Source organism: Zootoca vivipara, chromosome 2 (assembly GCF_963506605.1).
Source record: "Zootoca vivipara chromosome 2, rZooViv1.1, whole genome shotgun sequence".
In the NCBI taxonomy this organism is placed as follows: domain Eukaryota; kingdom Metazoa; phylum Chordata; class Lepidosauria; order Squamata; family Lacertidae; genus Zootoca; species Zootoca vivipara.
In genome coordinates, this window is record NC_083277.1 from 74,408,477 (window position 1) to 74,422,176 (window position 13,700).

The 13,700-nt window shown below is 45.1% G+C and overlaps 1 protein-coding gene across 2 annotated transcripts; it reads left to right on the forward strand.

The window, feature by feature from the left end:
- The first annotated feature begins 289 nt into the window (after window positions 1-289).
- BOD1 (biorientation of chromosomes in cell division 1) lies at window positions 290-12,030 on the forward strand. 2 transcript variants are annotated; one of them, XM_060271704.1, is made up of 4 exons: window positions 290-610; window positions 865-989; window positions 6,577-6,771; window positions 11,048-12,030. In XM_060271704.1, exons 1-4 carry the CDS (start codon window positions 419-421, stop codon window positions 11,091-11,093), a joined length of 558 nt encoding a protein of 185 aa, XP_060127687.1. In that variant the 5' UTR covers window positions 290-418; the 3' UTR covers window positions 11,094-12,030. The 2 variants fall into 2 exon arrangements, with proteins under 2 accessions (XP_060127687.1, XP_034961199.1); XM_035105308.2 differs by having other exon boundaries at window positions 295-610; window positions 6,577-6,776.
- The last annotated feature ends 1,670 nt before the right edge of the window (window positions 12,031-13,700 follow it).

Here is a 13,700-nt window from a genome sequence, read left to right on the forward strand (position 1 = left end):
TTCTTATCCCCGTTGCCCTTCCCATAACTCATCTAGAACCCCACCCGGACTTGAATATTAGCGGAGCGCGATGACTCCGCGCCAACAAATCCACAAATTTTGCAGGTTTTTGCAGCTGGGGCAGCGAGCCTGCCAGATGGCTATCGCGATAAAAGCCTCCTGGGAGTCTGCGCCCTCCTAGCCCAGAGAGAGGAGGCCTCTGATTCCCAGCATGCAGCGGGAAGGCATGACGCAAATGCTCCGCGACGGCAACGTCACCAACAGCTGCCGCGGCACGATCAGCAGAGGGTGCCGCGGCGGCGGCGGCGGCGTTGCCACCATCGGCCCCTGCAGCAGCACCTGGCGGGAGCGAGGGCGGCGGGGACGCTGCTGTTCCGGCGGCCCGTCGGGCGGCGCTGGGAGGGCCGTGCCGGGGGGGATGGCGGAGCCGGGCGGGGCGTCGTCCGGCACGGGCGGAGGCGGCGGGAGCTCGTCGGGGCCTGGAGCGACGGACCCGGCCTCGCTGCCCCCTGGCGACGCGCAGCTCATCTCCCTCATCGTGGGGCAGCTCAAGAGCCGTGGCCTCTTCGACGCCTTCCGCAGGGACTGCCTGGCCGACGTCGACACCAAGGTAAGCGCCTCTCCCCATAGCAGCCCCGCGGAGGGTCTCTCTGCAGGATCGTAAGGGGAGGCCTCGTCTAAGGAGTTGCCAGGATTACAGGGATTTTGCTTTTTATTCCCTTATCCTCTCTTCTCCCTAGTCCCCACCCAGCCCCGTTATGGAGGAACTCGTCGGCTTCCCTGTGTTTCAGTGTGGTGTCAGTGGTCTGTGTGGATTTTGAAAGAAACACTTCAGGGTTATATTAATTGAGCTATTTTGTTTAGCCAGCCTACCAGAATTTGAGACAGAAAGTGGACAACTTTGTGTCTACCCACCTGGATAAGCAGGAATGGAACCCAGCAATGAACAAAAACCAGTTGCGGAATGGCTTGAGGCAGAGCGTTATTAAGTAAGTAAAAGCTGCTAAAATATAAATGACAATAATGAATTGTTTTTTTAAACTCATGAAGGTAACCTCCTACATTTGCACAAGACCCCTAAATTTTGATGGGATTGTCTAAGACAGGCACCCCCAAACTGCGGCCCTCCAGATGTTTTGGCCTACAACTCCCATGATCCCTAGCTAACAGAACCAGTGGTTGGGAAAGATGGGAATTGTAGTCCAAAACATCTGGAGGGCCGAAGTTTGGGGATGCCTGGTCAAAGAAATATTCCTGATAGATTGTGGCTCTTCATCCATTGAAATTACTTAAAATCTCATTGCTGATTAACACCATGTTTCTCCAAGAGTGTCACTTGTGGCTGCCTAATGGAGATCTGCAGGAGGAAAAGAGCATCTGATGAACTTGTAGTCATAGTTCTGTTTGCTTTTACCAACTTCCAGCATGAGATACAGTAGCACGATGAGCTTAATGTCACTGGGGTTCTGGTGCTGTCCAACAGAGTGAAGTAGTGTTTTGCTCCTTGAACTATTGCTGTACTGTAGTGTAACTAATCCAGTTCACTAAACATAATTGTGTTCTTTGCAGACACATTCTTCCCTAATTTTGTTGAAGGCCAGGCTGCGTTAGCTGTTTGTTCAATGTACATAATTTTAATTTTATATAATATGCTGCTGTGTTCCTGACTGATAGTGATAGGACTCAAGAAATGGTTATTGAAATGTGCTTAGAATGAGAGCGGGAGGTGGCTTGCAAGCTTTACGAAGTGCTTCCCTGATGTTGCGTGAAAGTTAGTCCCATTGTATGCAGAGATGCTTTATTCCACATAGGGTTGCAGCCTTAATTTATTAATCTGTATTATGGCAGATTACCGTAGTTATTTAGAAGACTTGTAGCGTGCCTTTTGGCTACAAGAGGTTGCATGGTGGTGTACAAAATAAGTTAAAAACAAATACAGCAGTAATAGCACAATAAAATTAAAAAGAACCAAGTTAAAAACTAAAGCAATACTGAAAATCAGCAGGATTTAAATTTAAAATGATCCCCAATGCCTGGTGAAATAAGGTAAAGGACTTCTGGACGGTCAAGGTCCAGTCAAAGCAGACTATGGGGTGTGGTGCTCATCTCACTTTTCAGGCCAAAGGAGTTGGTGTTTGTCCACAGACAATTTTCTGGGTCATGCGGCCAGCATGACTAAACTGCTACTGGCACACAGAGGACTGACGAAACCAGAGCGCACGAAAATTCTTTCCCGCTGCAGCAGTGCCTATTTATCTACTTGCGCTGGCATGCTTTAGAACTGCTAGGTTGACAGAAGCTGGGAATTAATACAATTATTGAAAAAGCCCTTCCTGCCAACCATCTGTACCTCTGAAGGTAGGAGTGCAAGGTCTCTGACAGTCATAAACAGCAGACAGACTCCGGCGGAAGATGGTCCTTTGAATTGCCTTGCTTCAAATTGTAACCTGGTTACTACATTTTGTACTTGCTAAAGCTTCCAAACAATTCAGAACCACTGGCAGTAATCTTTGAGAATTCCTGGAGAACAGGTGAAGTCCCAGCAGACTGGAGGTGGGCAAATGTCCCTATTTTCAAAAAGGGGAAAAGAGAGGACCCAAACAATTACCGCCCAGTCAGCCTGACATTAGTACCAGGAAAGATTCTAGAGCAGATCATTAAGCAAATGGTCTGTGAGCACCTAGAAAGGAACGCTGTGATCACTAAATGTCAGCATGGGTTTCTGAAAAATAAGTCATATCAGACTAATCTGATCTCATTTTTTGACAGAATTACAAGCCTGGTAGATGAAGGGAACACTGTGGATGTAGCCTATCTTGATTTCAGCCAGGCCTTTGACAAGGTGCCCCATGATATTCTTGTAAAGAAGCTGGTAAAATGCGGGCTAGACAATGCTACCATTCAGTGGATTTGTAACTGGCTGGCTGACCGAACCCAAAGGCTCCTCTTCATCCTGGAGAGAAGTGACTAGTGGGGTGCCACAGGGTTCTGTCTTGGGCCCAGTCTTATTCAACATCTTTATAAACAATTTGATGGGCTTGAGGGCATCCTGATCAAGTTTGCAGATGACACCAAATTGGGAGGGGTGGCTAATACCCCAGAGGACAGGATCACACTTCAAAATGACCTTAACAGATTAGAGAACTGGGCCAAAGCAAACAAGATGAATTTTAATAGGGAGAAATGTAAAGTACTACACTTGGGCAAAAAAAATAATGAAAGGCACAAATACAGGATGGGTGGCACCTGGCTTGAGAGCAGCTAAAAAAGCCAATGCAATTCTGGGCTGCATCAATAGGAGTATAACATCTAGATTAAGAGAAGTAATAGTACCACTGTATTCTGCTCTGGTCAGACGTCACCTGGAGTACTGTGTCCAGTTCTGGGCACCACAGCTCAAGAAGGATACTGACAAGCTGGAACGTGTCCAGAGGAGGGCAACCAAAATGGTCAAAGGCCTGGAAACGATGCCTTATGAGGAACGGCTTAGGGAGCTGGGTATGTTTAGCCTGGAGAAGAGAAGCTTAAGGGGTGATATGATAGCCATGTTCAAATATATAAAAGGATGTCATATAGAGGAGGGAGAAAGGTTGTTTTCTGCTGCTCCAGAGAAGCGGACACGGAGCAATGGATTCAAACTACAAGAAAGAAGATTCTTCCTAAACATTAGGAAGAACTTCCTGACAGTAAGAGCTGTTCGACAGTGGAATTTGCTACCAAGAAGTGTGGTGGAGTCTCCTTCTTTGGAGGTCTTTAAGCGGAGGCTTGACAGCCATCTGTCAGGAATGCTTTGATGGTGTTTCCTGCTTGGCAGGGGGTTGGACTGGATGGCCCTTGTGGTCTCTTCCAACTCTATGATTCTATGAATTTTCAAGGACAGCCTCACATGAAATATGCTGCAAAAATCCATCCTGGGTGTGGCCACATCTTCTGCTTCTTCAGAAAGGGTGCAGGCAGCACACTAGTTGAATCAATGCAGAGACATACAACAGCCAGATTCCCTTTAAGCTGCACTTCCTTTGGATCAAGTGCATAATCTAGGGGTGCTCCTTGATCTGGCACTGCTCCTGGATGCTTTGGTTGCTGCTGCACTCCTAGACTACATATTTTGGGGGGGTTGCCCACATACAATCTGTGGTAGTGTTCAAGCAATGGTTCATTACCTCCATTGGATGAAAAAGAGAGAGCTGGGTGTTATATACATTTGGCAATACCATATCAAACTTCACCAGGAAGTGGTTTGACCATGACAATGAGATCACTTGGACAACCCTTCCTCTCTTTTCAAACCACCCATTTCATCATCACCAAGACTTAAGTTGAGAGTGATTAATGGCAAACTGAAGCAGCCCCATGGCTGCCATGAAAACCATGAAATCTAGAGGTGGTTTTGCCATGAATACAGGAGGAGCCTTCACTGGGATGTATATAGAGTACAGTCAGAAGTAAATGAACATAGGCTGTAATAATTATGATGAAGCTTAAATGTAAAAATGACAGGGACCATTCACAAAGCAATATATCTAAAATACCTGACATCTGGGCATTGAGTGTTGGCATTAAGCTGTGAGTGTTGTCTGTAGTTGCGGACAGTGAACCTATAGGGTCGTACATATCATAGTCTGTCTCAATGGCTGTATGACTCCATCAACATAAAGCACAGGTTACATGCTACCGGTAGGTATTTCTCTTGTATGGTAAGCTCATGGTAAGTTATTGTTGAAACATCCTGAGTTGCATTTATAAGCCATTTTCCTTCATAGAGGCATGTTCAGGTTAAAAACTCCAGTTCCATAATTTTTAATTGTGAAGTAGGACAGTGAGGGCTCACCCACAGGTCCAAGTGTTTTTGCTCTGCCCCCCCCCCGAAAACCTGCTCTTATCACTAAATTGGAGCAAATGCAAATAAGGAGAAAACACTAATGATGTTTTCTCCAATTCAGCAGTAAACAGTGGATTTCCCCAGGGCAATGCAGCAGGGTAGCAGGTGTGGATGAGCCTTGAGACAGTGGTTACTATGAGAGCTTTCCCCAGGCCATCTTGTAGTCAAATTCTGTAGTCAAAGTGTCAAATTCTGTAGTCAAAGTGTCAAATTCTGTAGTCAGTGGTTCAGCCGTGGAGCAGAAGTTGCTTATGCATTGTACTCCATCAATTCTGTAACAGATTGTTTTGCTGCAAGTAGTCAATGGCGGGGAGACATATTGAGCTTGTCATGTCCTGGTTGACTTCCTTGCTCAGTTTTTGTATGGTTTCTAAACATGTTGTGTACACCATGTACAGCTGAGTTCTCTTTTATTTGCCTTCATTAATTCTGGGGATGCTCAAATGCGGACACTTCCAAACAGCCTGTTTAAATGTACAAATTTGGTTGTTACCCCATTTCTAGTGCAGTTAGCACATCACTTTTCTCACTGCAAGAAGTCCGGTAAGAAAAGTGATGGGAAATTAGACTAGAAAATGTGGGACGACAACCCCTAGCTGGCAGTGCCATATAATCTCCGCACAAACATGAACGTTCAATGAACTGGCATTGTATAACCTTTGCAAGTTTTGCATGAATATATTTGCATGAATGCTTTCCCAGCAGCCAGCCTGGAAGCTCCTTGTGTCTCCATCGGCTACTCTAAGTACTCAGGGGGCCCTGCAATGAGAGTATTGCTGCATGGCACGTAGCTGCCATTTTTAGTACGTGGCACAGTGCGCAAGCTGCAGGAGTTGGAAGAGCATCAGAACAATCTGACCCTAGAATTTGTGCCAGGCCAGGCATGCCCTTCATGGAGACCAAGTGTCAAGAGACTTCAGATCTTAAGTGCCCATGTAGACTCAAAACAATATTGGCTGTTTGGGTGTGTTTTTTCTACCCAGGCAGCTGCTTCCCAACGGCTGTGCAGTGTCTCTGTGTTTGCCTCCCCTGGCCTGTTGCAGACATGACTTAACCCCACCAGACAGCCCATGCCCTGCTCTTTTTATCCAGCACAGCCTTGAAGTAATAAGTCGCTTTTTGGTTTCTGACACGGTTCCCAGAAAAGCTCTTTGTCTTGTGGTGCTTGTGTTTATTTTTGTTTGTCTTGTAAAAAGTACCGGTGTGTCTAGACTGGCAGATGTGGGGAGCAGCTGATCGTGGCGGGTCCTGGGGTGAAGGCCGCCTTTCTGCATTTTCGTCCTAAGTGCCCTAGCCAAAAAGATCACCTCCCCTCATATCCCGCCTATCTCCTCCAGTGTGATGTTTTTTCCTCTTGTTGATGCCAAGTTAGGTTTTACAGTATTTGCTGCTTTGTGTGCCATGGACACCCTGCAGTGGCTCCCACCCAGCATACATTTTTTTAAAGCAGTTGGGTGAGCAGATGTCTGCTGCAGGTTCTGCTGGGGCCCTCAAAGGCAGCTGGTTCAAAACCTCTTGGTTCTCTTTGTACCGGATGGAATGCCTGTCTAGTGATACAGGAGCTACCAAAAGAGCCATAGTTCACACCATGTTAATGCTAATTGCAGCTGACATGACGGCTCTGGAGAGCTCCAGTGGGGGGAAGAAGGGAAGCTTTCTGGAGGAGCTGAATGACTCCTTTGTCTCTGCCCCAGGTCTGGGATGCTGGAAGCCGGAGTGGACAGAATTATTTCTCAGGTGGTGGATCCAAAACTAAACCACATCTTCAGGCCGCAGATAGAGAAGGCAATTCATGATTTCCTGGCTGCGCAGAAGAAAGAGGACTCAGTGCCAGCTCCTCCCCCGGAGCCGGAGAGTCAGGATCCTTCCCCTCCATCTCAAGATGCCTCGTAAGGTCTGGTATTGCCGCTTCCCCCCCTTCCCCCTTTGCATGCACTTGTAGCCCTTTTGTGTCATCACTCATGTGAAGAATGTCAATGGCACTAGCTAAAAGGCCAGAACATGCTGGGCTAGTGCCAGAATTGCTGCGAGAGGAAAGAACAAGCTGTGATCTTTCAAGATCACAAGCCTCCTTAACGGAATATGATTAGAAACTTCGCTTTATTCTTCTTGGCTTCTTTTCTTTTTAGCACCAATGCACCTTCAAATAGGCTATGGACCTACTTGGATTACTGAGGAACTGCATGGGCACAAAAGAGTAAAAGATATGCATGAGGAGAATGCTATCTGGAAGATCTGGGGGCAGAGGGTGGCTCTAATGAGAGTCCTTTAATTCTGTGGACCAAGCAGTTCTTGGGAAATGGGGAGAGCTACTTCAGTTTATTTGCAGGGGCATCCTGCTTTGGTTGATTTAAAGTGCAATCTTATGGATGTAAAGCTACAGGTCAGGCAAGCTGTCCAAATAATAAAAATTGTTAGTAGCATTCTTCTATCCCAAGATGCCATACTTGGCACTACAAAACTCAACATTCTGCATCAAGAAGTAAACAGCTTTGAGGGTCAAGCAGTATATAAATTTTATAAGATAAAATAAGTGATGGATTCTGCAGGGGATCATAATTTTTATTGCTTTGTATCCTCTCCTGGTCACATTGGCATTCTGAGGTTGTGCCATCTTATCCTCTAGGTCTGCCTCCCACAGCTTAGTGCTGTCCAGATGTTTTTGGCTATAACTCCCATCAGCCCCAGCCAGTGATCAGAGATGACTGGAGTGGCTGTAAATCAACTTCTGGAGGGCATGCCCTCAGCAGAAATGGATCAGGCAGTTTGCCTTCACTTGTTAATAGAAGCCTACCAACAGATGTCCTCCCTTCATCAGATCTGAGTTGCCCTTCAGAAGAGATGGTCTAGTGTGCAGAGCTCCAGAAGTGGTGAGAGAAGGGAAAGGGCTGGTCTCTGAGATCTTGCTTTATGTGCCTCCAAAGTCCAGTGCAAGGTCAGACCCTCTTCTGGGCTCAAAAGAAGGGTGGAGATTCTCCCTGATATGCACACTGTGCATTGGAGGCACTCTGAAGCTGCCATCTTTGCTGTTTTCAAGCCTCTCATTACTTGCCACAGTGTTAGGGATGGGATCCTGCCCCTCACTGATAACCACAGCTTCTGGCTTTGGAGAGACTGTATCTGTGGTTCTCTGCCCTTGTGCCAGTGCTGAAATTATGTCTTATTGTCACTGCATGCTGGTGCACAGGATCAGTAGTATCCAAGGCAACACATATGACCAAGTACGATAATAAAATGTCAAATATCAACTCTTTATGAAATCTATACAATCATAAACAAAATGAAATATATAAAATATGAACTCTCTTCAAAACCAAATAAACAGAAATCTTATATTTCTCTGAATGTCTCGAAATAGAAACTCTTAATGGATTCTCTTCAAAACAGAACCAAATAAACAGAAGTCTTATAAGTCTCTGAAAGTCTCTGAAGACTATTAAGTCTTTGAAGGAAGCAATATATCAGATTCTTATCTGGTGCAAACAAGCTGTAAAGCTTTGTTTTATGGCATCCAATGCTGCTGAAGTAGTCCACAAACAGTCGTAGTGAACAGTGATTCTGGATATAACCCACTGTTTCGTAATTATTCTTCACCACAGCAGAAGGATATTATAATGCTTCATAAACCCATCCCACTTAACGAATCAGGAGTGTAATGGTCCCATCTGCACTGTAGAACCTCAGGCATGGGCCCGTCATTTCCAATCACTATTCCATGACGAGGAAGCCAAGACTAACATGCTAAGTGCTCAACTTGAGGCTCTACCGCAATGGCCACCAGTATCAAAAGAGGAGATTGAGAAACTGATCGCCCTGCTAAGAAATAACAAGGCCCCTGGCATTGACTATATCCCAGCAGAATTTTTGAAGACCAATGCCGGGTGGTGGGCTCCACTGCTCGCGAAAATCTTCTCTCTCATTGATTCTACAGGTCTTTTTCCCAAAGAATGGGCAACGGCGATAATCATCCCAATATACAAAAACGGTCCCACATCGAACCCAGCAAGTTACAGACCAATCAGCCTTCTCTCTATTCCCAGCAAACTATACACAAAACATCTTTACTTCAAACTAAGCAGCTGGATGGAAGAGGAGGCTATTTTGGCCGAGGAGCAAGCGGGCTTCAGGCAGGGCAGAACTACTATAGACCACTGCTTTGTCCTGGCCCACCTCATTGAGAAATACGCTAAAAAAAACCGTGGGGTTTTATATGCAGCCTTTATAGATCTCAAGGCTGCTTTCGACTCCATTTCTCGTGTCAGACTCTGGGCCAAATTGAACACTTCCACTATAGATAAAAGACTACTTTTCTTGATCAATGGCCTATATAATGAAACTACGTTGTATGTTAGATCTTCCACAAATGGCCATCTTACAGGGCCTATATCCGCCTCTAGAGGAGTTAAGCAAGGATGTATTCTGGCCCCAGCCTTATTCAATCTATACATCAATGATATGATCAAAACCTTAACAGCGCCGGAATTCCATGCCCCCAGGTTGGCCACCAAACCAATTTCAGTCCTTCTATATGCTGACGATACAGTCCTCCTGTCTAGAACAAAAATAGGCCTCAAAAGGCTGCTAGGAGAATTTTCAGCATATTGCAAGAGAGAGCAGTTGGTGGTAAACCATCAGAAAACCAAAGTTTTGGTCTTCGCCAGGAAACATCGATCACATAGATGGAGCATGGACAATCACTTAATTGAGCAAGTTAAAGCCTTTAAATATCTGGGCATAGTCTTTCAGGCATCAGGACTCTGGGACGTACACCAAAAATGGGTCAAAGAAAAAGCAACCCAAAGCGTAAAGATGTTATCCCGCTTTTTTCACACGAAGGGCCGCAAATACATTCCAGCAGCCCTCAAAGTCTTTCAGGCCAAACCGCTGGCCCAGATACTCTATGGGGCCCAAATTTGGACGGGCAATCACTGCAGAATTCTCGAAACTGTTCAATCTAAATTCTTAAGACAGATTTTTGCAGTTCCTCCATGTGTCCCAAATGCTGCCTTACGCCTGGAAGCAAGCCTGCCCTCTGTAGAAACCCGATCCTGGCAAAGAACACTGAACTACTGGCTCCGCTTAAATTTAAATCCGACCGGCCTACTGCCTCTAGTGTTACAGGACTCTCATAAAAGTGTGTGGTCCAAACTAGTGCACCAAAAACTCATTTCCTGCGGACTCCATCCACAACAGCTCCTCATGATGGGCCATACCAATGCAAAAAGGCTAATTGGACAGCGCCTAAAAGACCTTGAGCAACAGAACAACCTGGCCATCCTAAAGAAATCTTGCCCTTGGTTTACCTTCTTTTCCCCCTCCCAGCTGGAACCCCTGCCACGATATCTGTATAGACTAACCATCTCAAAATTCAGACGTGCTTTTACATTAGCCAGATTGGATGTGCTGCCCTCCGCCGTACTCGAGGGCAGATTTCAAAAGATTCCAGCAGAAAAACGACTCTGTCCCTGTGGAATCGGCAACACAGAAACAGTAGCGCACATCCTTCTGTCATGTCCTCTCTACAAAGACTTGCGGCTCGATCTCATTACACCCCTACTTCTAACTCTCCCAGGCCGCCCAACTGAGGCCACGTTGTTCTTTCTTCTATCAGATCAAAATGACCAGAGAACAACAAAAGTTGCCAGATTTATCGAGGGTGCAATGAGACTAAGGGCCACCTTTTAATCGACAATCATAATCATATGATCTTTTTATCCTTGTTGTTTTTAATTTTATATTGCATGTATTTTGTTGCTATGGCCGTTGGCTTTGCAAATAAAGTTTATTATCTATCTTCATAAACCCATCTATTTTGTGAATGAATATGTATGAAAATATAAATTGCTACGGAGCAGTGGTCATAAAGTTATGTAATCACTGCACCAATTGTTTGGTGCACAGGATCAAGCTTGAAGACAAACTGCAACCAGGTTTAAGGTGGATTCAAGGCCCTTTTTGTTTTTCCACTACTAAACTTAAATCATGCACTTTGTGGTATTTGGTGGCTTCAATTTTTGTATGCTCACATGAAACTCCCAACTAAAACTTTAAATCCCAAAAAGGTAGCAATCTCAAAATTGGTGCAAGTACCGTAACTTTATAATCGGCCAGCAACTGTCTTTTAACTTTACGTTAAGCACTAATTTTTGTCTCTTCCTTTTGCAGTGCATTTCTGACGTTAAAGCGGCTGCAGTTGCAAAACCCAGACTGAATCTGGCAGTGGGCTACATACATATCTGCAGGAATACAGTTTGTCAACTAATATCAACTGTGGTTGAAGGGAGATGTTGGCAAAAGTCACATGTGGTTTCTACGTAGTGCGGAGGGATTGGTTAAATGTTGAAAATGTATTGCTATGGGCAGAAGTAGCATGTGTCTTCACTAATTCTGTATTTGGGGGATTGTTGCCACCTTTATGGAAGCGGTAGGGTGAAAAATGGTTCTGGTGTGATTTTAGTGAAATTGACGGTGGTTGGGATGTAGCAATAGGAATAAGGGGGTTTGGGGTATGCTTGGTTTCCTGGGAGGCTACAGTCCGTTGGAAACCTTTCTGGAGGGGTTTGGACAAGGGAGCGTTCAGTGTACGAGCATGAAGCTGATCATTTACCAGCAAAGGATCACAGAGTGCTAGATGCTTACTTAAATTCAGTAATAACTCACAGTGCCCGCCCACCTCTGACACAACTGCATAAATGGTCCATTGTTGGCTTTCTGGGTATATCTAGGGGAAAGCAATCAAGCCTCTGTCAGATTTCTGGAAGCGGTATGCGCCATGCCTTGCAGCTCGGCTCTTTGGCCAGGCTGATCAAGAAAGTGTGTCAAAGTGAGTGTGGAGCAAGAGACTTCTTTTGTGAGCATTTCAACCGAGGGAATGTTCTCTTGCCTGTGAGATTCTTCAGGTGCCTGTTAGAAGCTGCTTAGAGGGTTGCATAAGCTCTCAAGTAGGCATTTGTGCTCAAGTATTTGACTAGCAAATATCCAGATTTTTTTTATAATAAAATACTAGAAAAGCCTAGTTGTGTGAGAGATTTTCTTTCGATACAATTCTTCTCATACCCAGGAGGTGATGTGCGCACACAGTGGTCTCCACTGAAAGATAATTGTCCACCTTGGATTTCTTCAGAGTCTGTCAGGTTGCAAAGCTTTTTTTTTTAAAATCAACTTATCTACATTTGAATTCCTATTCTCATCACATTGTGTTTCCTTATAACAGTCTCTTCACTGTGACTAGAACATAGTGCTCTCTATAGAAAGCATCACATGATTTTTTCTAATAGTCGCAGAACAATCCAAACCCTGGCTGGGGAGCAGTTAGGCAGAGCTGAGCAGTGGATCAGCAACCACATCTGAAGCTCTGCCACTTGTGCCAGCCAAAGTGGGCAATTTTGTTAGTGATTTTTGCTGCTCCAGCTCCAAGGTTGAAATGAGAGACCCCACTTGGGCCTGCTCTCAAGGGAGATGGAGCAGCTTTGGCTCCTTGGCTGACTGTTCCGTCCCTGCCCCTATAATGATTTAAGTCAAGGACCTACACTTGCAACCTCAGCTGCCTGCATTTTTCAGGGGGCACAGGCACAGCAGTGGCCTCTGCAGTCATGGGGTGGGGCCCTGCTGGCAGAACCCAGTGGAGGGATGCTTCCAGCAGCCCAGGTCTCGGGGTTTAGGATTGCTCTGTATGGAAGCAAGTACAGTGGTACCTCTACTTACGAATTTAATGCGTTCTGAACACACATTTGTAAGTCGAAAAAAATTGTAAGTCGAATCCCATAGGAATGCATTGGGATAAAAAATTCGTAAGTAGAAGCAACCCTATCTGCGTCTCTGATGTTCTCTTGGGTTTTTCTCTTTTCAGCACAGCTCAGGAGTGGGAATGGTTTCTGTTCCCTCCCCCCCCCCCCCAGTATTTCCTGGGCAGCTGGTGAATCGGCCATTTATCTTGTCTGTCCGGCTTTTAGCAATGGCCTAAATTAAATAGGACAAGCCATGTGAGCACTGCGGCTTGTCTGCAAAGATGAACGAGTCTTATCAAAGGTGTAATTTAAGAGGTAATTGGTTGCTTTCCTTGGAAAAGGTGCCTGAGGAGCAGACAGATAATATTTATGGGTTGTGGCTCACAGGATCAAATAGGCCTTTTTCTTCCTAGAATATTTCTTAGCTTCTAATTGAAATGGTTCCTGTTTCTTTGAGCAGTCATTTAATACCTTGAATGTGCTCACTTGGAAGAGCACGCTAATCGGCCTCAGGAAGTTGCTGCATTTTTTCATCGGATACATTCATAACGTGAAAGGGCTTAAAGGATTTTCTGCCTTCTCAGCTTTCTCCTATCCTGGCCGTACGTATTAACCTGCCGAGTCACAGCAGACCAGCTGTGGATTTATTTATTTATTTATTTATTTATTTATTGGCAGAAGCTCAGCCAGTGGCTGGGAATTGCATTTCCAAAAACCAGCATAATTCTTTCGGTGGGTGCCATCTATATTCACAGATTGGCTGATTGCAAGGCCATAGATCTTGCTGAAAACCTCTCAGTACATCAAATGGAAAATTTAATCTCATTGAAGGATGCCTCTCTTTTTTTACTTCTTTCTCATTCATACTTTAAGGAAATCTTTTGTCCTTCCCTTTATATGCTAAGTGTGACAAATGATGCTAATGTGTATATGAAGCTACAGGAATGCAAAATGTATAATGTTTATGAAGTTCATTGACATTCTCCCTGGTACCTCCCATTTGCAGGCTTTAATATTTTTCTTTTGGGGGATAAATAGTCTGAGAGATGCCCTATTCCTCAGGCTGTGGAGATTCATTCCCCTCCTCTGTA

Excerpts from the sequence above, each read along its gene's own strand:
- BOD1 (XM_060271704.1), top strand. The coding sequence starts at position 419 with ATGGCGGAGCCGGGCGGGGCGTCGTCCGGCACGGGCGGAGGCGGCGGG. Across the intron at positions 990-6,576 it reads TTGAGGCAGAGCGTTATTAA|GTCTGGGATGCTGGAAGCCG; the intron begins GTAAGTAAAAGC and ends TCTCTGCCCCAG. Across the intron at positions 6,772-11,047 it reads CCTCCATCTCAAGATGCCTC|TGCATTTCTGACGTTAAAGC; the intron begins GTAAGGTCTGGT and ends TTCCTTTTGCAG.